This window comes from Euphorbia lathyris, chromosome 1, assembly GCF_963576675.1.
Source record: "Euphorbia lathyris chromosome 1, ddEupLath1.1, whole genome shotgun sequence".
NCBI lineage: Eukaryota > Viridiplantae > Streptophyta > Magnoliopsida > Malpighiales > Euphorbiaceae > Euphorbia > Euphorbia lathyris.
Window position 1 is genome coordinate 56527487 of NC_088910.1, and position 25748 is coordinate 56553234.

At 36.6% G+C, this 25748-nt stretch overlaps 4 protein-coding genes across 6 annotated transcripts; 2 read left to right on the plus strand and 2 right to left on the minus strand.

The window, feature by feature from the left end:
• Nucleotides 1-429: 429 nt before the first annotated feature.
• LOC136233985 (amino acid transporter AVT6A-like) lies at nt 430-5143 on the minus strand. The gene is made up of 5 exons (XM_066023727.1): nt 4626-5143; nt 2478-2630; nt 2167-2370; nt 1613-2078; nt 430-1517 (listed from the first exon to the last, which is right to left on the minus strand). Exons 1-5 carry the CDS (start codon nt 5029-5031, stop codon nt 1379-1381), a joined length of 1368 nt encoding a protein of 455 aa, XP_065879799.1. The 5' UTR covers nt 5032-5143; the 3' UTR covers nt 430-1378.
• A 7742-nt stretch (nt 5144-12885) lies between these two features.
• LOC136204202 (uncharacterized) lies at nt 12886-14621 on the minus strand. Its single transcript, XM_065995445.1, has 3 exons — nt 14474-14621; nt 13630-13906; nt 12886-13529 (listed from the first exon to the last, which is right to left on the minus strand). Exons 1-3 carry the CDS (start codon nt 14516-14518, stop codon nt 13216-13218), a joined length of 636 nt encoding a protein of 211 aa, XP_065851517.1. The 5' UTR covers nt 14519-14621; the 3' UTR covers nt 12886-13215.
• A 3737-nt stretch (nt 14622-18358) lies between these two features.
• LOC136233992 (putative U-box domain-containing protein 42) lies at nt 18359-22852 on the plus strand. Of its 3 annotated transcripts, XR_010691012.1 has the most exons (6): nt 18359-18640; nt 18979-19057; nt 19155-20225; nt 20371-20680; nt 20768-22420; nt 22528-22851. XR_010691012.1 is itself a non-coding variant. In XM_066023738.1 (5 exons), exons 3-5 carry the CDS (start codon nt 19206-19208, stop codon nt 22354-22356), a joined length of 2919 nt encoding a protein of 972 aa, XP_065879810.1. In that variant the 5' UTR covers nt 18359-18640; nt 18979-19057; nt 19155-19205; the 3' UTR covers nt 22357-22852. The 3 variants fall into 3 exon arrangements, 2 of the variants coding, with proteins under 2 accessions (XP_065879810.1, XP_065879816.1); XM_066023738.1 differs by having other exon boundaries at nt 20768-22852; XM_066023744.1 differs by having other exon boundaries at nt 18359-18636; nt 20768-22852.
• A 617-nt stretch (nt 22853-23469) lies between these two features.
• LOC136234010 (uncharacterized) lies at nt 23470-25642 on the plus strand. Its single transcript, XM_066023763.1, has 5 exons — nt 23470-23922; nt 24034-24659; nt 24894-25002; nt 25099-25419; nt 25507-25642. The coding sequence occupies exons 1-5, from the start codon at nt 23770-23772 to the stop codon at nt 25552-25554; spliced, it is 1257 nt and encodes a 418-aa protein (XP_065879835.1). The 5' UTR covers nt 23470-23769; the 3' UTR covers nt 25555-25642.
• The last annotated feature ends 106 nt before the right edge of the window (nt 25643-25748 follow it).

Here is a 25748-nt window from a genome sequence, read left to right on the forward strand (position 1 = left end):
CTTCAAGTCTTAAGCTATTATTTTCTTAGCAGTATATTGCTTGTGCTTTGAGATCTATTGCTTCTGCTAAATTGTCGCAATCCAGAAAATTCCCAACAATAACCCCAAATACAAAGTTGCAAGGAGACTGTTAGATTGAATAATATTTTAATCTTTGGAGACTTTTGATTGTGAAAGTTTAGACTTGTGCAGTTTTTTTTTTATAAATTTTATGATGTAATTGAATCAAGTTTAATATTTTGGTTAGTAAATTTTGGAGTTTTATAGTTCAAAATTAAGGCTGGCATAATGTTATCGTAATTTATGCGCCGATCATGGCCTAATTTGAATCGTGACAGGACCAATGGTTGATTTATGTGCTTGGCTTGGTGATTTAGAAACAATGTGACAGTAAAACCGGAAAACTTGTTAATCAAATAACACATGTCGTGAGAGATAGAATTTAGAATTAACAGGATAAACAAAAAAAACTACAGCCATTATGTTGAATATAAATTAGGGTAATTAATTTATTAGTCCCTATATTTTAACAAAACACACTGTTTAGTTCCTGTATTTTCAAAAATACACGGTAAAGTCCCTAACGTTTTTCTCGGTGAACTGTTTAGCCCCTGCCGTTAGACTCTCATGAAGATTCTGTTAGTCAATTTGGATTTGCGTTCTTCTTTTCCTTTATTTTCCTTTCCTCTAAACTCTAATGCATCTGAAATCAACTTTGATTGTTCTTCTTCTTGATTTTCTTCTTAATTGTTCAAATTCGTAAGCATTGGGTCTGTTCTTTTTCTTGTTCTCCATACAAATAGCTTCTTCTTCTAAATTGGATTTCCTCTTCAGAAGTTTGAAAGTAAATAGTAAAGGGTAATTTAGTCATTTCCGAATAAAAAATCTAACAAACAGATGGAAGGACTAAACAGTTCACTGAGAAAAAGGTTAGGGACCTTACCATGTGTTTTTGAAAATACAGGACTAAACAGAGTGTTATGTTAAAATATAGGGACTAATAAATTAATTACCCTATAAATTATGACGTAAAAAGGATGTTAAAGCTTGAAATTTCCCATCATAACCAGATTATAAAGATTGAATAGAGGAATTAAAATTTTCCAAGGTACTGACAGTGAGAAACAATCCAGAAATTGGGAGTGTCAAAAGTCAATTTCTACATATTTACATAGCAGCCAGCAAATTTATAGAAATGGAATAGAATCCACACCAAGCTCTATGAAAAATACAAAAACTAATCTATGGAGATAGACCCTGCAAAGCATTACATATTTTATACATGTACACAAGTTTGAGCATTTCTTTCATTTAACTGTGATCTTTCAGCAAATGACAAATACCTTGCTGCTTTAGCATCGTTTTCTTGGCGTTAGAATCATTGTCTTGGAGAGGGACTCTTTCTGAAAAGGGCATAGGCATCACTGTATATGGCCACCAAACTTGAGAACAAAGCAAGAAATATCATGAATAAGGACACAATCTTATCCTTCTTAGATGCAACCGAATTCGAATCCCTGAAAATTCAGAAAAAAGTTCACAGATTTTAGAGCAGGAGAAGAAACATTTTTCTAGGCTAGAAGAAGATAAGACTGGCAATTCAGCATCACACCTGAGGGCAATGGCAGCTGGGAATATAAATCCAAGACAAATAGCAGAAGTTGCTCCAGTGAACTGGAAAGCAACCCAGATGTTTGGGATGAAATTTGCACCGATATAGATGACAAATATGAGTGATATGCTTATCAATATAAACCTACAGTTATCTAAAACCAAAGGCCTGGCTGAGGGAAAAATAAGACCGTCCAGATTTAGGCGCAACGGATGGAAGACAACAGGGAAGACAAGCATAAGATGGAGAGCGTAGCTGATTCGAACAATGTCATTCAGGACATAGCTGTAAGGGACACCAAGGTTGGTGTCAAAATTAGCCAACACATCATCCAAAGTCGAGTCTCCAAATAGGAGTATACCGAAGAAGCTTGTCATAATATACACAGTTGAACACAAAGCTAATGAAGTCCATACAACTGGCTGTATCATAGTAGAGTCTTCCAGCTCATTTTGGATTGTATGAACTGCAGAAAATTCAAGGCCTTGTTTAGATATTCAATTCTAAATGGAAAACATTACAATCAAACATTTGAAGATGAGAAAAACAGTTACCATTGAAATGACAGATGAATGCTGTGACAAGAACAGGCACAACTGTGAAAAGATTCCAGAATGATGTTAAATTAGTAACATCAGGAAGTAATCTAGGCATCCCAATACTTCCATTCACTAACTTGAACACTGTGATTCCAGCAGTGATAACCAGAAAAACAACTGCAAGTCCTACTGCTAAGGCTGATGTGTATTTCAGTGAATCTGCAAGAGTCAGAATATGCACTCATTTATAACTCATGAATCCATTTTGATACCCCTAAACAAGGATGAAAAATGAGTTTAAAAAAGATGAATAGAGGCTGGCTGACCTATCCGTTTGAAGAATGCTAGTGGAGTAAACACAGCAAGAGTCACAAAAAGAAGAACACAAGTACGGCCAGTCCACCAGTAGTTACCAAACCATTGTTCCAATAATCCAGAATGATGAATTCCACTTGAAGATGTTCCAGAAATCACATCACCTACACAGCCAACGATATGAAAATGATCAGACTCCAATTCACATACACAACATTTTGCCCTTGCTGATTTTGAAAACCATCCAAATCATATAAATTAGGGATAAGTTACAAATTCCCTATAGCTTAGGCATATAAAATAATGCAATTCTAAGTTTAACATTTTCCACACTGTGCAATTTCAAGCCTCACAAACTGAAGATGAGTATGTTCATTAGCATAAGACTTGCAATTTCAAACCTTATTAAAGGTTGGAGAGTGCAGAACATATACATTGTTTTATAGGCCAAGATTAAATCCGCTCTCTCTCAATAACCAAAGGCTAATTTTGCAACTTATTGTTGGAAACGTGCAGATAATGTTTTATTTAATTATTCGAATTGAGGAGAAGTTATTCAGTTATTGCTTATGTTTAGGAGAAGTTATAGAAGTCAGTTGTAACTGATGTTTGTATTGCTGTATAAATTTCCTGAAGTTCAATAGAAGTTAGTGTTGGTTCCAAACTCTTAAAAGTTAATTACTACAGATTGGTATCAGAGCTTTTTTTTTTTATCTTTGAGGGACTTGTGAGTGAGAGGGAGAAAAATGGTAACAAATAATCCAACAAATCTTTCACCTCCAATCTTTGATAAAGAAAATTATCAAGTTTGGACAATCAAAATGAAAACCCACTTGAAAGGTATTGGGTTATGGCAGTGGGTTGAAACTGAGAGGGAGATACAACCTCTTGGAAACAATCCGCCACTCAATCAAATTCGAGCTCATGAATACGAAAAAATGAAAGGTCCAAGAGCCTTGTCTCCAATCCATGCCGGTGTTGCTGAGTCCATTTTTCCAAGAATTATGGGTTGTGAAACTGCCAAGCAAGCTTGGGATACTTTGAAGGGTCTATCATGGTAATGATAGAACAAGAAGAATGCAATAGTTAAATCTCAAAAGAAGAAAATGAGACTCTACAAGAGTTTTCTGATAAACTAATGACGGTGATAAATAAAATCCGATTGATGGAAGAAGATCTACCCGATAGCCGGATCGTAGAGAAGGTGCTTGTAAGTTTGCCCGAAAGATTAGAGGTAAAAATTTCATCTCTGGAAGATTCCAGAGATATCAGTCAAATTTCCTTGTCTGAATTAATCAATGCTCTACATGCACAAGAGCAAAGAAGAAGTTTAAGAAAAGAAGGAACCCAACAAGTAGTTGAAGGTGCTTATATGGCAAAGGGTTCATCTTCAAAAGGAAAAGCTCAGTCCAAATGTGCTATCTGTAGCAAGCCCGGTCACCATGAAGACGATTGTTGGCACAAAGGGAAAACATTGTTTTGAAATTGGTGAGATGTGCACCAATATGAAGCATTTGGAGAGAAGTGCTCCAATTCTAGAATGGTGATGGGAAGTACATCATCAAAACAAACTTTGAATCAAGAGGAAGTGTTGAGATTTGATTAAAATACGCTTAGCAGATTTAGACATGAAGCAGTTTCAGCCAACAGAGATATTTGTAGACAATCAAGCAGTTATTTTCTATGGGAAAACAAAGCATTTCAACATCAAACTCTATCACTTGAGAGAAAAGTAGAAAGATGGTGAAGTCAAGCTGATTTATTGCAAAACAGAGAAGCAGATTGCAGATGTGCTGACCAAAGCTCTTCCAAAAGAAAGATTCAAATATTTGAGAAACAAGTTGGTTGTTTGTAAATACTAAGGCAAGGAGGAGTTTGTTGGAAACGTAAGTTAATTTATTAGCAGATAATATTTTATTTAATTATTTGAATTTCGAAAAAGTTATTCGGTCATTACTTATGTTTAGGAGAAATTATGGAAGTCAGTTATAACTGATGTTTGTATTGCTGTATAAATTTCCTGAAGTTAATTACTACGCTTATCCCAATAAATTAAGTTTTAGCAGCAGATTCTTAAATTAGTTCTTGGAATGTTAAAGCTAAAAATGATGTAAAAACAGGGCCTATGAATGAAACAAAGTAGTAAGTAGTAAACTTACCAATTATAATCATGTAGACAATTAGGGTACCAATATTGTTAAGCAGCACACAAATCTGAAGCAATCTCTTACCACCAAAACCAAAAGCATCACCCATGACTCCACCATAAGAATCTACTTTCCCAGCCTTGCTATATCTCAATAGAAATGCTATAGAACGTTCAGTTAGAACAGCAACAAACAAAATCAAAGCAATTCCAAGGCCAAGTCCCAAAACCTTCATAGTGGCAGGTAATGCCATGATTCCAGCACCAATAATTGTAGTCGAAAGATTAGAAACTGCTCCAACAAATGAAGCTCCATTAAATTCATGGCTTTCTTTCCCATCTCCTTGTGTTTTAGGGAGCAATGGTGTTTCCTGGCTGATGGTTTCGTGGCTTACTTGTATTTTGTTGTCAGTCCCCATGTTTGCTTCGTTAATTTGTTGTAGCAGGTTGAATTTTTATTGGATAAGGAAAGTGGGAGATATATAATTAGCTAAATGGATTATGAGAAATAGTAAGAGTTATGTATGCATTGGTAGCATTCTTATCAAGTGAGTCAGAAAGTGGCTCCTTAATGGCTGAAAAGACAAGGATTTCAATTGGTTTTTGTCCATACATGAAAATTGTAGTCTTGTTTCGAGAAAGATGTTGTTATTGCCGTGTCATCTGTGTGTTGTCTTTTTGCTACTATTGCTGAAACGTGCTGAATAGGAGGTGGACTTCAATGGTAATTGCTTGCTCACTTAGTCCAACTTCAATCCTTATCATCTTCCCTTTCTCAATTTTTCTTTTTACTTAAAAGCTCATTTGCTTGTTTGGTATACACAATTTTCTAATGTAATATTTTGGTAACATTGGTCCTTACACAACTTTTGATCCGTAAACACGACAATTATTTTAATTATTTTTTGCTATATGGATGTTAGGTTCTTATTTATCCATATATTAAGTTTATAGGAAAAAAGTTTGAAATAATTGATACTAGAAAATGTTACAAACTGATACTATACAAAAGATCATTAGAGTTCAGAATTTATAAATGGAAATTTAAATTTTTTAAATTAAAATGTAAAATATATTTTATTTATTTATTCAAAATTAAATTTATAATTTGATTCAGTTGTAATTTTATAGTTAATCCTCATATTCATATATTGAGTCCTATAATTTTTTTCTTTTGAAAGCAAAATATACCCAAGTGGGAAAGAAAAGCAAGGGCGGAACCAAGGGGAGTTAGGGGGCTCGAGCCCCGGCAGGCCGTCGGAGAATTGAGGGAAAAAAAAATTTAGTTTTGGTGTCGATAATATTTTGGAGAGAATTATATTGACTCTATGTAGTATTATTTCAATATTTAAAGATAGATAAGATGGTTAAGAATGCTTACTTTTATTTGAGAGGTCCTATGTTGTCTTTCAAATATCACTGATATTCTCTCTTCTCTTCTATTTGAAGATAAGATTGGGGTTAGCTTCCCTAGGCTAATCCCAGGTTAGGTTTCTTTGTTTTGATTTTTTGTCCTTTTCTTTTCCTGTTTCTACCAAAAGAAAAAAATGAACTCTTTATTTTTATTTTGATAACACTTTTGAATTCATTTTTAATATGTCTTTACCATTAAAAAAAATTAAACATATTTAATATTCATTTTTATTATGTCTTCATTTTCTTTTAAAATGTTTCTATTTATTTTAATTTTATTTTTCAATAATTATAAAAACATATTTCCATTATTAATTAATTTAAATGAACTCTTTATTTTTATTTTGATAACACTTTTGAATTCATTTTTAATATGTCTTTACCATTAAAAAAAAGTAAACATATTTAATATTCATTTTTATTATGTCTTCATTTTCTTTTAAAATGTTTCTATTTATTTTAATTTTCAATAATTATAAAAACATGTTTCCATTATTAATTAATTTAAATGAACTCTTTATTTTTATTTTGATAACACTTTTGAATTCATTTTTAATATGTCTTTACCATTAAAAAAAATGTAAACACGTTTAATTTCTATTAGTTCAATGCTACTTTCTAAAAAAAATGACAACATTTTTACAATTTTAATGCGTTGGAGGCTAAAAAAATTTTGCCCAGCCCTAACGGGCTGAATTTTAAAATTTTGCCGTCAACTGCACAGTTAATTTTGATTTTTTTTTTAGACGTTTTGAATTTTTTTTTTACTGATATGTGAGCCCCGGATCATCTGAGCTCCTGGTTCCGCCACTGAAGGAAAGGATAACCAAGAATGGATTGGCATAACATAAGAGAGCTAGAAAGGAATGATGGATGTGTAGGTCCATTTCAGAATAAATTCAGCCTTACAAAATAATTGATTTGGGTTCCACCTACGGGCCAGTAGGTTTCGGTCTACTGTCAAACGAATCAATACTAAAATATAAAGGGAATAAGGTACAATATTTTAGGGTATTGCTAAATACCGCCCTTAATTTCCGTTTCACCGCACTGTTTTGACCATTTTACCCTTGCCACTTTTTTTCCCCCTAAAACCTTAAAAACTCTCTCTAGTTTTCTCTCCCGAGCACAAATCCCGGATTTGAAAAAAATGGATCAAAACATTCCCGAAGACAATGAGTTCGAACACGAGGTAATATTACGAGAATTAAAAACGTTATTAATCATTTTTTTATTTTTTTTTATTCGAATTTTGCCTGGGCGGGTGGCGATTACCACCCGTTCCTTAGGCCGATCGGATGAACTACCTGATCGGCCTAAGGAACGGGTGGTAATCGCCACCCGCTCCTCCCATGGAACGGGTGGTACGCGCCACCCGTTCCACCTTTGGAACGGGCAGTACGCGCTGCCCGTTTCCACCTATGGTGGAACGGGTAGCCTGCCCGTTCAGGCAAAAGTGGGCAGAAATTGCCCCGAACTAATTTCGAACGGGAGAAATAGGCCCGAAGTATTTTTTTTTTGTAATTTTAATGTAAATTTTTCGTATATTCAGGTACCGATAGAAGATTGGAACCCCGATAACATTGATTATAGTTCGCGTTTTATAACGGATACCGTTTTCCCCTCCAGTCAGGATGCTATTGATTGGGCAAAAAAGATAGCTATTCAGAATGGGTTTGAGCTTGTAATATCTTCGCACAAAAATGGGGGTAAACAGAAGTTGTTGCGCTGTTCACGGGGTGAACGATATAGAGGTGTTGTGAAAAATGATGAAGATCCTGCAATTAGGAAAAGTAAAACTAAAGCGTGCCGATGTAAATTTCAGATTAAAGCCTATCAACATGCAGACCTTTCGGGATGGGGGATAAAGGCTAAGGTTGGGTTAACTGGAATGCATAACCATACAATGCGTATGTATCCAGAGGGAAGTCGGCAAATGAGCGGACTCAGTATCGCATCTAAACAAATTGTGCGTGATATGTCTTCAGCTCAAGCAAAGCCTTGTGCTATTTTAGCAGCAGTTAAAAAAAAACACCCAGAGGACAACTCAGTAATTAAACACATATATAATTACAGGGACAAAATGAGGAGGGACGCGTTTGAAGGTAGAGACCTGGCTAGTCAATTCTACCATATTGCTGTGGAGAACAAATATGTCAATTACACACAGGCTGATTCAGGTGTGATAACGCATGTGTTCATGGCACATCCAGAGTCAGTTGATATGTTCAGGACTTACCACTGGTACATCGGCATTGATTCAACGTACAAAACAAACAAGTACAAAATGCCGTTTGTTGAGATTGTTGGGATGACGCCATGCAATAATAACTTCAAGATAGCGAAGGGAGCTATCGTTGGATTTTGCAAAGGCTGAAGATTTTGCTTGGGGATGATCTTAACCCGACCGTTGTTGTTAGTGACAGGGAGCTTGGGTTATTAAAGCCGATACAAGAAGTTTTTCCACAAGCAGCGCACTTGCTATGCACTTGGCATATTAATAAGGATGTGGAAGATCGTGTGTATAGAATCATTGGAGATAAAGGCCTTGCCTCTAAATTCAAGAATGACAAATGGAGAACAATATTAGAATCATTAACCATTGAGGAGTACGAGACCAATCTTATGATGATGAAGGAAAAGATGAGCAGGTTCAAAGGAGTTATCTCGTATGTTGAGGAGACGTGGTTGGTGCATAAGGAGAAGTTTGTTGTTGCTTGGACAAAGGAGTTCCTACATTTTGGTAACACAACTACTTGTCGAGTGGAGAGCGAACATGCTAGTCTAAAGCAATGGCTCAATACGGCAACTGGGTCCCTTGACACGGTATGGCAGAAGGTTCACAAGCAGATTGAATCACAAGCAACCAATATAAGGTATTTGCAATTTCTTCTACTGCGATTTTGGAATTTGCATTTAGGGTTGTATCATTTCACTAACTAATAATAATTTTGTCTTCGTATCAGGTACATGCTTGAACAGTCGCGGCTTCATCAAGCAGTCACTTTCACCGGACGCCCATTAAGCCAACTTGTATTCAAAGTCTCTCATTATTGTCTGCAGTTGTTGAATCAAGAGTTAGAGTGTATGAGAGGGTTGAGCCATGAAGTGTACGTGCATTGCGGTTGTGTATTGAGAACATCGCATAAGATACCATGTGCATGTGAACTGAAACGAGCTTGTGATCTGGAACAAATGATCAGTTCTGAGAGTGTTCACGTGTTTTGGAGAACACTTTTAATCAATCATGGTCACACTGATGAAAATGACGGGCGTAATGATCTGAACGAGGAGCATCGATATTTTAAGTCCTTAGTGGACCAAGTCTCTAAAGCCGACCCATCCGTAATGCGTAATATTTCAATGTTTATCCATGATCAACTACACCCTGATCAAGCTCAGTACACCGAACCCGATGTCAAAATTAACGTGCGGGGGCAACCTAAGGTGAGCAAATCCACAAAACGTATGCCGAGTTCTTGGGAATATAATGAAACTCGTCATGGACGGGCTCGTTCTACTAGTTCATCTAGGAGTCATGGTAGAAGTGGCAGAATTAGCTCGTCATCCTCGGTACATAATGCTGCCTCATCAGGTAAATTATATCTGATAAACCTAACTTTTTTTTATAACTGTTTTGCAATATAGAGTTGTTTTACACTAATATACATGAATGCAGATGGAAAAACGTATCATGGTTCTGAATTCGTACATTCCGATAAAATAGTTGGCATAATTAAACCATACGTCGAATCATACTACGACGTTGTAGGTGATGGAAATTGTGGTTTCCGTACGGTAGCAACTTACATTTTTGGTGACGAAGAAGCGTGGCAGACAGTTAGGCATCACATTCGAAATGAAGTAATTGCTAACCGTTGTTTGTGTCAAAGAGTGTTTGTTGATACTGTTGATGCAGCTCTTCGTAGAGTAAGTTGGGACGGTGCAGGTTGTACGCCGGATTATTGGATGATCGTTTGGGATGACTTGTGGCCGGTTGCTACCATGTACAATTCTGCTATCATGTTATTTGGCTTCTCATGTGGGGACACATTAGCGTTGTGTGGTACTATCTTACCATTGTATGCCGCATCGACTGCTACAAGACCATCACGTGAGATTTGTATAGCTCATTTAGGGAATCACTGCCAGCACTACATACGTTTAAATTTATCGCCTAACTTTCCGGTGCCCCCTATAGTACACTGGTGGTTTGTGCACCGAGGCCAAAGCGTTGTAGGATGGGAGCGCTTCTATCAGGATAGGGTGACACAGTGGACCAGATTGGCCCAACTTAGGGGATATTAGTGGTTGATATTCTGTAATGTTACAGGTGAATTCTGATGAATTATGTGTGGTTCTGTAATGTTACAGGTGAATTGTGATGAATTATGTGTGGTTCTATAATGTTACAGGTGAATTCTGATCAATTATGTGTGGTTCTGTAATGTTACAGGTGAATTCTGATGAATTATGTGTGGTTCTATCAGGATAGGGTGACACAGTGGACCACATTGGCCCAACTTAGGGGATATTAGTGGTTGATATTCTGTAATGTTACAGATGAATTTTGTGTGGTTCTGTAATGTTACAGGTGAATATTGATGAATTTTGTGTGGTTCTGTAATGTTACAGGTGAATTGTGATGAATTTTGTGTGGTTCTGTAATGTTACAGGTGAATATTGATGAATTTTGCTACTTCAGTTATCCACATTCCAACGTCTATATTCCAACGGCTATATTCCAACGTCTATATTCCAACGGCTATATTCTCCATCTATAAAATTAAACAATGTTGCTACTTCAGTTATCCACATTTACTCTTTACATTACGATCAACAAAAACTCTCAAACATAAATGGCTTCATCTGATTTTACCAACGAGTTCCCTAATTTTCCTCCCGAGAAAAGCATAGTTTCAACTTTGAATAAGTCTGATTGCACGACGAAGATGCTTGATTATTAATACTACGCAATCCGTGTATATGGAGAGACATTTGTGAGTCCAACAATGTTCCATCCTGAATTTCCATTTATGTTTTGCTTCAAGCTTCCGTCTGCTGGTGAGTTTCCAATATACTCACTACACATGTTGTGGTTCTTATGTTATATGTATTACATGCCTTTTGAATATGCTCTAGAGGAATGGTTGAACAATTTGAATGAAGGAAATATTCCTAGTCATATTCAAACATTTCTGAAGTGGTTTATGCCTATTGATGACTGGAAAGCTATGTTCGCCAGACTATTGCGTGATAATCAGAGGGGAATCATCCCTAAAAAAAATTTCAACTCCATCATCTTTTTAAGATGGACAGAGTCTGAAATTTCTCATGAGGTTCATCGAACTTATCCTTACTCGATCGTGAAAAATTGGGATCGCTATAAATTAGAGGTCCGAGTACTACAGAGTATCAGCGCTTCAAAGAACGATTACCTGCCAGGACGAGCTTGGCCAAGAAATAGAGGAAATGCTCCATGGAACATTTTTCCTGTGGAATATGAGACGAATATTGCAAAGGAGAAAGAGATATACCTTGCAATACAGTCAGGTGTACTAGCGACATCTTCACCAAACATTCAGGTGTACGAAGAAGATAGTGACTAATGTCTTTTTTTTCCGGTTTATGTCATTGTAATGTCTTTTTTCAGTTTATGTCGTTCTAATGTATTTTTACAGTTTATGCAGTTTATGTCGTTCTAATGTATTCTTAAATTTGCAATAATAACAAAACATACCACAAAAAAGTACTAAAATATCAATCCACCAAATTCTGTCAAAATAGTACTAAAATACTACAAAATAAAGTCATAACTCACTTGGCCAAATGCCAAGCATCCATAATCTCCTCTAACGACTGCCTATATACAATCGCAGCATCCTCGTCCAGATGACTCATGTGATCCAGCACAGTTTCACCCCAGCCAGATAATCGACTAACCCACTGTAAAAAAGTAAGGAACAAAAAACAAGGTTAATATCATTTCACATTTCAGTAAATATCATTTCACATTACTAGACCAGTCAAGAAAACCAAAAATAACTTACAATCTCACTGTTCAAGCGAGTATAAACAGCCGGTCCGGGTGCAACAATCTCCGGAAGTAGACGAGGGTGTGAGTGACGGGTGTACCAATGCATGTACTGATCCTCACAATCTGATGGAGTATGTGCTGGAGTGAATACAGACAGTATAAGGACGGACGACTGGGGAAAAGAGTCCCAAATACCCTGCACCATCACAGCTGGCACCTCTACACGATACTTCAAACTGGTCCACGGGCGAACAGCCTTAGAAGGCTACAATATCGGTCTAGGAATGGTCTGCACATGTCCAAGCTGTCGAAGGCATCGCCCCGGCATGTACGGCTCGATCACATCCCGATACCGTATCCATCCAGAATATAGAGTCATCGGGGTCTCAGTAATGGCATCAGGGCCATACGGCATCCACATGACCTACAGATGTATAAAATTACATTAACACATACAAGTAATACACAAATTTGTTTTAATTGAATAGTATTTATAATTATAAAGCAAGTATACCTCATCTGCTGTCAACACATCAAGCCGGGCATGAAATGCTCTCAGCCGCTCATCGCTCTTCTCCATCGATATAGATGGCCACAACGAAGCCCTAGGAAGATCCGGGTCAACTGTAACTGCCTCTCGATGTGGCCTGAAGCAAGGAAAATACTCGTAAATCCAGGACTGGAGCAATGTTATACAACCCGTCATCTGCCCGCAATCTCCTCTGGTAGCAATACCAAGATGACGGTATAGATATGCTAGTGCAGCTGATCCCCAAGAAAGTCCAACGGCTCCAGCCGCCGAGTCCTGCACGTCTAACAGACAAGAAGGTCGGATGCGGTCACCACTCTTGTCTACGAACAAGGTGGAACCGAGCATCAGCCACGTCCAAGCTATAGCCTGGGTCTCAGGAATCCGATCACCTCCACAGCGCTCCATGACGGAAGCGGCTCGTATACCACCAGAAGCATAATGACGGGCATCTAACTCAACCCGAGTCACCCCAAACAAATCCATCACGCACTCCTTAAGCTCATCAACAGTCGCATCAGCAGTCACCATGGCACCATCTACGGGGATGCGCAATATCTCCCACACATCATGCATCAAAATGGTCATCTCGCCAAATGGCATGTGAAATGATGACGTGTCTGGCTACCACCGCTCAACAAATGCCGTGATCAGTGCAGCATCTATGTGACTGTGCATAATACCAGGTAAATGGAACAAGCCAGATGACTCGATACGCGACTGAATCGTCCGGGAAGAACCACTGTACCATAATCTCAGCTTCGTGCAATACCCTGATCTGGTATGACACCTAAGGACGCCCCTGTCCTGACCGGCCCATATAGCACATGCAATATGTCCCAAAAAGCTCGGGATCACAGCACCATCAAATGGACCCCCGGGGACGGGGTCCTTCACAACCCAGTCATCCTCTACACTCCTCGATCGCTTGCTGCTACCTGAAATTACAGCAAACGGTAGACATTAATTTTTTAGTATATTTTTCAATAATCACGATTAACACAAATACAAATAAACACATTTTTTAATTTCTCTTACCAGAAGAAGATGCTGCGGTAGAAGAAAATCGTCCGTCTCGACCCCTCGTCACAACGCCACGATCTATGGGGATAGTATCAGCACTAGGACGATGCATAGAAGCATCCCCGTCCATGTCTATACGAGCCGCCTCATCCCGTCCCTCAGCACGCTCCGCCTGTGCAGCATGTGCCCTCCGGGCGTCCGCCATAAACCGCTGCTGCTCCTCCCGGTCCCGCCGAGCAGATGCAGTAACAGGACGTGAAGACGTGCGTCTAGGGTCAGCTCCCTCCTTATCCTGTAATATTATTTATTTATAAGGTATATTCAATTTAACATAATTTTTTTTTTCTATACGTTCGGGTTTGCCTACGCCCGGTCCGTGCAATTTTTTTTAAAAAAAATTCAAAATTTGCCCCTTTTTGGCCTGGGCGGGTGGTTTACACCACCTGCCCTAAGGGCCAAACGGGTGCGGCGCACCAGTCGGCCTTAGGGCCGACCAGTGCGCCGCAAATGTTTGGCCCTTAGGCCAAACGGGTGGCGCATGCACCCCACCATAAGGTGGAGCGCATGCGTTGTACGCGTTCCACCTTAAGTGGAACGCGTACGTCGAGCGATCCACCCTAAGGTGGATCGCATGCGCCGCGCGCTCCGCCTTACGGTGGAGCGCGTGCGCCGTGCGATCCACCTTAGGGTGGATCGCTCGACACGCTGCATCTCCACCTACGGTGGAACGCATAGTTCAAGCGTTCCACCGTAGGTGGAGATGGATTCCGGCGCCCGCCTAGACGAAATTCTGGGATTTTAATCCCGAATTTCGACCGATTACTCACGATTTTGATAATTTTTTTATGGAAATACTTACCGTAATACCCATGTATCCTTTACCGATGTCTCCTCTTCGTGCCATCTCGTTTTTGGTCGGTTTTTTTTAGAATGGAAAAGATGTTGAGAGGATTTGGAATTTCAAAACTTATGTTTGAAATAATGAGAAGGGCAAAAAGGTCAATACAGGGCGGTGAACCGGGCCCACATATTTTAACAGCTCAATTTTTATCAATAACTAAAATTATACTTCACTGTGTGAAAAAATTTAAAAATAGTTAAATATATATATATATATATATATATATATATATATATATATATATATATGCACACGTATTTTTATCTGGTGCAGTGGATTTTTTGTTAAATATAAAATGCCACGTAGTTAAAAAGTATAAATACAGTACGAAAACAAAGAGGAACAAATCCTCTATCCTATATATATTACAAAGGTACAAGACCCACAAAGAGCAATAAAAATACTACAAAGAGTAATAAAACTATAAAAGATACAAATACAATAAACATAGAAATCATATCATTTTCGTAAGTCGAATCCCGTTGAAAACCCACTGTAATCCATACTTCATCATTTCGACTCTTCCACACATTCAGATCTAAGTCCTTTCCATTTTTGCAACCACACAGATCTATAGATCTACGGACAAGATAAATCTTTTCTGCTCTTGCTAAGACCGAAAAAAGAATAAAAGAGAGAAGTATAGCTCACAGGTGTGACGGAAAAAGAAGTTAAAGAAGATATATAGACTTCAAACTAACAACAAAATGTAAATCTAAAACTAAAAACAAAGATTAAAATATAAATGAGAGGAGGAAGAAGAAAGACAAACTTCCTTCTTCCCTATCTAAGTAAATTTGAACAAGTGACGGTGACGATATCTGAAAAGAAGAAAAAGCAATGAGAGGAAAAAGTAGAGAGAAAAATGAACCTCTCTCTATGATGCAGTGGATTTTTTTAAGTGTACACATGTTTTAATTTGTTATTGGTAAGTGATAACATAATGTACTAGAGCGTAGATAATATAATTCATGATTGCTTAAAGTGCTATTAACAATTAGAGGTGAAATTGGTCTTACTTTTGTTTTTTTGGTACAGAAGAAAAGGAAAAACAAAGAACAAAACGGAAAGAGAAAGACCATACTAGACAGCAACTAAACGAGGGAGAGTTACTCCTAAAACATCATCCCTTATCAAAGGCAGGATGCCGGTGGGGCGCTTGCCGGAGAGTTGACACTCTGATGGGGAAGCGGAAAGCTTAATTAGCTAAGAAGTTCGCACATCTATTCCATTCTCTAAACACATGCTACATTGGTCTAACTTACATACATTAAAAAGTATAATTACATCATTTATAACGTTAATAGTAAAATTGCTTTTGAACATCAATTTTATCTCTTATCCCAAAATAAATTATGGTTAAATTATTTTATATTTTATATTTTAGTTTGTATTACAAAACTTCAATTTCTATTGTTAATTCAATTTTAGTAAAAATAATTTTTTATCAAGCAAATAAATTCGAAATTTAACATATATCCAAATATTTTTATAATATCTACTTTACATTTTTATAATTTTAGTTAGTTAATCAATATCATTAAATACTTTCTCCAAAGTATTTTACTGACTTGATCATCAGAGTGGGACGTCGAATTTCGGCCCTTCCCTAACTGTTTGCTACTGATTCAAGTCGTCTGAAGACTATTCGTGAGCGTTGTTCATTATTAAAGATATTAACCATTAGCTTTTCACTTTATCTTGAGAACCAACTTGTTTCCAATTTCTCTTCGTCTCTTTAATAGACCAACCAGTTCCCAAACATATTTTGATCTCATAGAAGCGATTTATTCTTCCATTGTTTCAGTCTGATTGTCTTTTACCGGGCATGATCCCTTTTGGTGTTTTTTCGCTCTTCATCATCCTATTCCCAATTTCGCTTCGTCTATTTTTTCATGTTTTGTCTTAAAATCAATTTTGAGATTTAAAACTTACATCCTTCTTATCTTTTCATTTCTCTTTTAAAGCTCTTTAAACCTATTCCAAGCTTTCTAATTGTTTTATTCCTGTAAAAAAATGATTTGAAACAACATTATGATTTTATTTAAAGCTCTTGGATTTTTGTTGATTCATCTTCATGATCCCTAATTTTATTTGGTGTTGGATTGTGTTGCATTTCCCTCTCAAATTTAACTCATTGTTACAAACTTACCTCTCTCAAATGAGCTTTCATCTTAATAGCTCAAACTTGATAATTCTCACCATTAAAAATTAAAGGTGAAACGACTGATGTGTGATTAAAATCCATGCCTATATTATCTTTCAAAACACTTATGGGATGTTTGGTTCGTGTATGGATAAATAAAGAAAAAACAAAGAGAATGAATAGAATGACCCTGAATTTCCTTGTCTGTTTGTTTCGGTTCCAGAAATGGAATGACATGCCTCTGATTTCCTTTATATGTTTGGTTCAAATAAGGTAATGAACCAGAGTTATGGATTATTTTTAACAATAATTTTTATACATACATGTGTCTGCATTAATCAATTAATCATATGTAAATATAAGAATTAAAATCAATTACTTCAACCATTAAAATCAAAAGACGGTGAAACAAAGGAAACTGAAATAAAATTAATAAAAAAACATAAACATTTTATTTTATAAAAGAAAATAATCATTTCAAAATAATTAAAAATAAATACTAAAACTGAATAATATGATAAAAGAAAAAAAAATTTGGTTAAAATTATTTTTACCGTAAAAAAAAGTAAAAATAAATAAGTACAGTTTATAAATAAATATAAGGATTAGAAGGAAAATTAAAAAAGTAAAATTTGGTCGAAATATTTTATAAGGAAAAAAATTAAAAATATATAAATACAATGATAAAAAATGAAATTAATCCAAAGATAAGAAAAGTATATATATATATATATATATATATATATATACCAAAACAAAAAGTAAAAAGTAAAATAAAAAGTTTATGAGAATGATACATGTTCAAAGTAGTAAAAGAGGAGAAATGTAATAGAAAACCTTAGAGGATGTTCGGTAATGCGATTAGATGAGTTAGGGGTAAATCGAAAACTAAAAAAGTAAGAAGAATGATGGAATTAATAAAACAAACTTTATTCCCTTATGCTTTCTTGAAACCTCAAAAACAAATGGCTCTTCTAGATACTTTAAGAGCATAAAAACTCTAATACCATTTGTTGGATCTGAAAATATATAAAAAAAATGGTAGAAAATACTTTTAATATGAATATAAAATGGATCAATTTATTCTTTTTTAATGAGTATGTAGAATTTGCTCATTAACCGTTAGATTTAGGCTTATTAGAATCCTAATGTGGAGATTCAAAACATCCTGAGGTTTAGATTTAAGGTGCATGTGAAAATTCCAGTCATATTATAATAGTATTGTTTTAATTTCAGAAGAAAAATGTATTCTTTTACCTTCATTTGAAACAAATGTATCAATTTTAACATTATAATAATAGTATTGTTTTACCTTCATGTAAAACAAATATATCAATTCTGACATTACAAAAATAGTATTGTTTTACCTTCGTTTAAAACAAATATATCAATTTTGATATTATAATATCCGTTTATCAATTTGATAGGGGAAGGAGGGCTCATAGATATATAAATACAATGATAAACAACCATCAAAACTAATTAGGTCAACTATATGAATCTCTCTTATCTAATCAACTCTTGTTAAAAAGATTTTTGCTTAATACATTAACCTCAAAATTTAGGCCAAAAAATGGATTACCTCCTTGATTTTTAAGAATGATTTATGAGCCTCTAACTTTAGATTTTAACAAGTTGAAGCACACCTCACTCCAGGCAAGTTTGAACGTATTAAAAAAAAAAGGATGCCGTGCAATGAAGTTAAACAGCTATGAAAGAAAAAGACTTAACCAAACCACAATGGATGAATTTTTCAACATCTCAGTCACTGGTGACTGAGTCAACTTATTCAGATTTGAAGCTATGAATCATTAGGACCTGACCTGCATATCACTTTCACAACCATTACTTGATATCAGCGACTCATTTCATGAATTTAATGCTAAGTCTTCATTCTCATCTAGCAAGAATATGTTGTTTCAAATTCTGCTCAAGACTGGATTTCAAAGAAAGGCAGCTCCACCTCCACTTGAATGTTCGTACGTATCACTCTCTCTCTCTTTCACTTCAACTCTACTTTCACAATTTTCGTTTTCATGCATAGCTTCCATAGGTTCAACATACTTCCCTCCTTTTGTTTTTAGCATCAGTAATGATCGGAGCATATCGATACTGAATTAGCTTCCATGAATTCATTCATGGTTTTTAATGAAAAAGATACTGCTATAAAATCTTTTACAGGTATATCAGACAGTTGACTTAGGAGTTATATTTCTGATCCATTCACAGTACAATATAGATGTGTATGAGGGAAATAATAGAATCAAGGCTAAATCTAAATTTGCAAACTAACCTTTCTTTACTGCTGATTTCCCAGCAATGCTTTTCCGTTGTCTGGGGAATTTGTTTGAAGCATAATCAAACTGAATGTCTTACTGTTCATCAGGCCAAAGCAGGTACAACTTCAATAGATAGCGCTTTCGTATCCCTGCTGGCATTGATTTCTAAGATAATAGAATCTGACAGTCTGTATCATGCATATCACTTGAGCAGGAAACTTTTCTTGAAATTGGATGCTACCTTTACCGAACTTCTCAACTGATAATGGAGTCGCTGACAGATGAGGATACCTCTGACAAATCAATGGACATCCTGCTATCAATGTCCAGTGGAATAAATGAGGCCAAGGATCTCGTAAACAAGTGCCACGGAGGCAACAGCTCAAACTCTGGCTGTGAAGAGAAAATCACAGTAAAACAGCTTCAGAAGCTTATAAAACGCATGGGGGAATGCTTGAGCTCGATACCTTCATCAACATTTCAGAATCAAGAATTTGCAAAAGTTGCTATGCAGTCTCTTGCAAAAGAAATGAACCATGCTCAATTTGAAGTAAGAGAAACTCTCGAGTTGCAGCACAAAGAGCAGGAATGTCAGAAATCTTCTTCCAAGAAGCAGCAGAAAGAACATCCGGAACAAAAGGAATCAGATTTCTCTTCCATCCATGTTGGAGTTTCCAGAGATACCTCTCAAGTCTTGAATAGCCCACTATTGATTAAATTTCCAGAAAAGAAAAGCATTGACAGCCCAAGTAAATACAGTAACAGAAGCAGCAGGTCCTCATCAGCAATGCCACAAATGTTGGAGTATGCAGAACCTCTTTATGAAACCTTCTACTGTCCATTAACAAAGAAGATCATGGAAGATCCAGTTACCATAGAAAGTGGAGTGACTTGTGAAAGAGCTGCAATTACAGAGTGGTTTGAAGAGTTCAAAAACTCCGAGAAGATCTTTTGTCCAATCACTGGGAAGAAGCTGATGAATAGAGTTTTAAGAGCTAATGTAGCACTCAAGACTACAATAGAGGAGTGGATAGCAAGAAATGAGGCTGCACAAATCAAGGTTGTTCGTGCGGCTTTATCTCTAGCAAGTTCAACGACTATGGTATTTGAAGCAATAAGAGATCTGCAAGGCATCTGCACAAGGAAGAAATACAATAAGATTGAAGTCCGCAATACTGGAGTACTGCCATTGCTTGTTAAGTTTCTGGAATACAGAGATAGAGATGTCAGATGTGCAGCACTGGAATTATTATGTGAACTCACAGAAGAGGATGATGAGGGCAAGGTTCAAGTCTCTCCTCTCTCTCTATACTATCATGAATCATTACCAATATGAATCGCATTTAAATAAAAAATATCACAACTGAAATCCATCGAAACAGTTTCCTGTAGTTACTTACCAAGAATCGATGACTTTTGTTTATTTACAGGAAATGCTTGTCGAAATGGTGGATATTTCAACTGTAATCAAGATGTTGTCAAGTGGTAGCCTGCTCATAAGGCAAGCTTCATTGCTTCTAATACATGAGTTCTCAAAGTCTCAATCATTTTGTCAGAAAATTAGGTCGGTTCCTGGGGGGATTCTGATTCTGATCAGAATCAAATACAATCAGTCTGTTGATGCCTTCTCTTCAGAAAAGGCGGAAGAAATCTTAAAGAACCTAGAGGCGTATCCAGAAAATATCAAACACATGGCAGAAAATGGATTCTTAGAACCCCTTCTAAATCATCTCACTGAAGGTAACTTCCAAATCTTCAAATGTGTCCAAAACTGACTGCAAGTGTATCACCACAAGCTATGTTGATCGAAATCCAACTTATAAACAGGTTCTGAGGAGATGCAAATGGAAATGACGAGCTATCTTGGAGAAATCGTAATCGGAAACGACAGCAAAGCTTACGTGGCTGAGAGGGCTTCCCCAGCTCTCATCCAAATGGTTCATAGCGGAAACACTTTGAGCAGAAGTTCAGCGTTTAAAGCTCTAGCACAGATTTCATCATATTCTCCAAACGCAAAGATATTAATAAAATCAGGAATCATACAGATTATGGCTGAAGAGATGTTTGCTCGGAGAATCTACGATGAACCGATGAACTCAAAAAATGAGGCTGCTTCAATTCTAGCAAACATCTTTGAGAGTGGGATTGAACTCGATAATCTCCAAGCAAACAGCCATGGACATAAAATAACTTCAGACTATATTCTGGGAAACATCATCTACATGCTTAATAACTCAACTCCTGATGAACTGAACATCAGCCTTATACGAATTCTTTTATGCCTGACAAAGTCCCCCAAATCCATGGAGACTATAGTCTCAGTGATGAAACAGACTGAAGCAAGATATACCTTGATTGAGCTCATCAATAACCCTCATGATGAACTTGGGGTTGCAGCAATCAAGTTGCTCATTGAACTTTCGCCTCACATTGGATACACGCTAGTGGAGAGACTATGCAAGATAAGAGGTCAGCCTGAAAACTTACTCCTCGGCCATACAATGCCAGAAATCACAGAAAGGCAGGCAGTTTCAGCAAAATTTCTGGCTAAGCTGCCGGACCAGAACCTCACACTCAACCTGGCTCTTATCAGAAAGAATTCAGTCCCTAAAATCCTGCAAATGATAGATCAAATCCAGATACATGGAATAAGAACAAGCAGGTATGCAAGTGCTTACTTAGAAGGTCTGGTAGGCATTCTGGTTAAATTCACAACAACACTTTATCAACCTGAATCGCTGTCAACAGCAAGAAACTATAACTTGACAGTGCTTTTCACAGAGTTGCTCATGAAAACATCAAGCGATGAAGTTCAGAGATTATCAGCAATAGGCTTGGAAAATCTGTCATTAGAATCCGTGCACTTATCAGTACCGCCACGAATAGAGAAAACAAAGTCCTGGAAGAGAAGCTTGCCTAAGTTCCAATCATTTGGTTCTTCAAACAAAAGGAAAATACGGATATGTCCGGTCCATAGAGGGGTTTGCTCCTCCCAAGACACATTCTGTTTAGTTGAAGCAAATGCAGTTAAGAGTTTATTGGCATGTCTGGACCATGAGAATTCAGAGGTTGTTGAGGCTGCAATGTCAGCTGTATGCACTTTGTTAGATGACAGGGTTGACGTTGATAACAGTGTCAGTATTTTGAGCGAGGCAAATGCTGTACAGCATGTTCTGAATGCAGTGAAGGAACACAAAGAAGAAGGTTTGCAGCAAAAATCATTTTGGGTTATTGAGAAATTCCTGATGAAAGGTGGGGATAATTCTGCTTCAGATATATCACAGGATAGATTGCTGACTGCCACTTTAATCAGTGCTTTTCATCATGGAAATGGTAATACAAGGCAGATGGCAGAGAAGATCTTGAGGCTTTTAAACAAGATGCCTAATTTTCCTAATTCTATTTATAAGTTATAGAAATGCAAATGCAATTAAACTCTTCTGCTGCTGTCAACTGCCACAAGAATCTAATCTCATTGCGGTAAGCATGCTTGATAAGTTGTAGCCAAAATCAACATTTTTTGTGTTATTTATGGAGAGTTGGATTGTTAAATTTCTGTTTGAAGTAGAGTAATGTTACTTTGGCAGGTTCAGATGTGTAAAAGTATAATGCAGTCAGCTGAAAGATAATTAACAAGCTAAAAATGGAGCAATCAGCTTTGAGAATCGATGACAAGAGAACAAATTTGATATGCTTTACTGGTTATAGTTAATAGAGAGGAAATATTCTGTAATTTTTATATATACTGATAACATAATTACAAGGTATATACGCACATCTCTTAATTATACAAGTACAGCTCATATTCATAAGATACTCCAGATATAGTTTTCTAAGGATTCAACTGGTGAGAAAAGATCAAAAGAACTGTACTTGAATTTTAAATTAAGCAAACAACATTCACAGTTTTTTTTTGTTTTTTTTTTTTTGCAGTACAAGAAAACTTTCCAATACAAAAGCCATCATTTTTATTTTCAGTGAAAATGTCACATAATAGGAAAAAGATGGATAAAAACCGGACACATTAAACATCAGAGACACTAAATTGCTGAAAGGGAAATTATCAACTCAATATTGTCTGCCGAACACAGTAGAGACAAAAGACGTGGCAACACTTACAAAATATCCTACAACTTTGAACAATAATATTGACAAGAAAAAAACAATGCGTAGGCAACTTGTATATATAAAATTGAAGAAAGTTTTGGACGGCAATGAAACATTCCCAGCTTTGTAGTCATTGTTTAAGTCTGCTGGGTATTGCTTCTGTCTATTTAAAATTTGAACCCTTATTTTTTCTTAACCTCTCTTGGAATCTTTTGACCGTTTCCAAGAAAATATTAGTAGACTTGATTTTGCATTTAGCTTTTGAATTTTAGCAACATATTATTTAATTGGTTAACTTGTTCATAGCATTTGCCACTTGATTATAAGTAGCCTGCAGTCCAAATATGTCAGTTTCAAAATCCATATGAATGGACATATCCAATCATATAATATATGCACAGATTTTGAATTTAAATAGAACATATCAACAACTAAAGACATAGTATTATAGTAACAAATATCTTACTGAAATAACTACTGTTTAGGTCAATTTGTTGAACTAATCACCAAGGTAATGGATTTTTTTATTATTATTTTTTTAATCTCAAGGTTGTGGAGGCTCAGATAAGACCAAATAAAAGCCAATCCATGTTTCATCATAATCATCAAATATTCATTACTCTTGTGTGTATTCTGTTCCATTTCTGAGAGGTTGACCTAAGAATAACAATAGAATTCCTATACCTCGCCCTAGGACTCTTTCTGCAACAAGATTTTGGATAATGGCTTCCTTTTCAATAGAAGAATTTGTAGGCAACGGAGCTTTGAAGAATCTGCTTCCAAAGTTATTGGAAGATGGCTGGGATGATGTACCGACCTTGAAGATTATGAACTCGGAAGACATGGATACAATCAACATGACACAGCAGCAAAAGGTTGGTCAAATCAAATTTAGTTATTCAAGTTTTTTCTAGAGCAAAAATTCAGCATAGACTCAATTTCATGATAAAATTTCTCAAGTTTTGAGCTCGCCTGCCTTACTATAGGATGCTTTGGAAATACGATCATACCTGCATGATCGAGCTCTTATGCTGTATGGAGATAAGCTTGAAGAATCTGGGAAATGTTTACCTGAGCTGCTGAGCTTAAGCATTGGAGATCTATCATCCCAGTTTGGAATGAAGCGAGGTCACATAGCCCGTTTCACAGACAGAAGCAGTCAATGTAGTGAACCTTCGCAGAAATCACATGCTTTCTCTTCAATGAAAAATACCAGCATGCAATCTAGAGAAAATAGCACTTTCAAGAGTTTGGGATCTGTCAACTCAAAATATACGAAGAGTGTATCTAAATCTCCAGCTACATATAGCAAAAAGTTTGATAAATCAATTGAAGAATCAATAGCTGAGTTTAAGATTAAAGATGGATACATCTTTAAAGGAATTGTTGCTGCTGGCCCTGCAGAACCTCGAGCATGTGGCTGTGTACAACCTCCTCCAGTAGTTGAGGAAGTTGCCTCCTATTCTTTTATTGAGAACATATCAATTGAGAAATTAACTCCTGAGTACAAGATTGGGATGGAACGGTTGGTGACAACCAGGGCACCCCCAATGAAGGCCTCAGGATTGTGGCGAGACAAACCCGCTGTGCTTCTCTGCATCAGACGTCCTGGGTAACATCACTGTTCTGTATTACATGGATTTCTTGTGTAGATAACCATTTTTATCCAAAGCATTTGTGTATACAAAGGCAATAAGCATTTATAAAAATATACAGAGACAAAAACAAGACTAGAATGTCTTGCATTCAAGAAACACCCACAAATCAATATACAAGTTTTCCAGCTTTCAATTAAATGGTGAAGAATTGACATTTTATTCTTTGCATGTCTTGAATTTCGAAACAGATGCATCATGTGCAGAGCTGAAGCTCACCAGCTGTATGCCAAAAAACCCATATTTGATAAACTAGGAGTTCAACTAGTTGCAGTACTCCATGAATACATAGAATCAGAGGTATCCAGTGAAATTTCAACTTCTTGTCAATTAGTAAGAGACTTCTTGCCACAAAATCCTCTTTGTTTGATGTGCTATTGCTTTTGTTTCGTGCAGGTAAAAGACTTTTGGCCCCGATACTGGGGTGGGGCTGTATTCCATGACCGGGATATGAACTTCTTCAAGGCTCTTGGTGGAGGGCAACTGCTAAAGGATAAGTTCATATCAGGATTTGTATTCAACCCACGAGCTATTGCAAACTACAAGCGTGCCAAAGCCATGGGAATAAAGCAAAATTTCAAAGGGGAAGGAGAAATTAAAGGAGGACTATTTGTAGTTGGCAGCGGAAAGAGTGGCATTGCTTACCAGTTCATTGAAAGGAATTTTGGTGATTGGGCTCCTACACCTGAAGTAATTGAGATCTGCAGCAAGTTGCAGGTAATTGTTGTCAGGTAGCTTAATCCAATGTTAAGGCTTTATCAGGTGTGCATTCACTTTAATCAACTTTTCTTTACTTTGATGCAGAACCACCAGCATAGTCAAGAGGAGTCCATCAAAATAACACGGGGATGAGAAAAAAGTTGGTCTCAATCGTCCATGATTTCTTCTGATTCACCTTTACATGTTTTATTACTTGGAATTTCAGGATAGACAAAATGCTCCTTTGTTTTTTTATTTCTTTCTTACTTGATAAACAAAATAAATGTTGGCAAGATCTCAGTCCAGGTTGCTACCACCTAGGCAGTGCAAGACTTGCTCAATTCTTC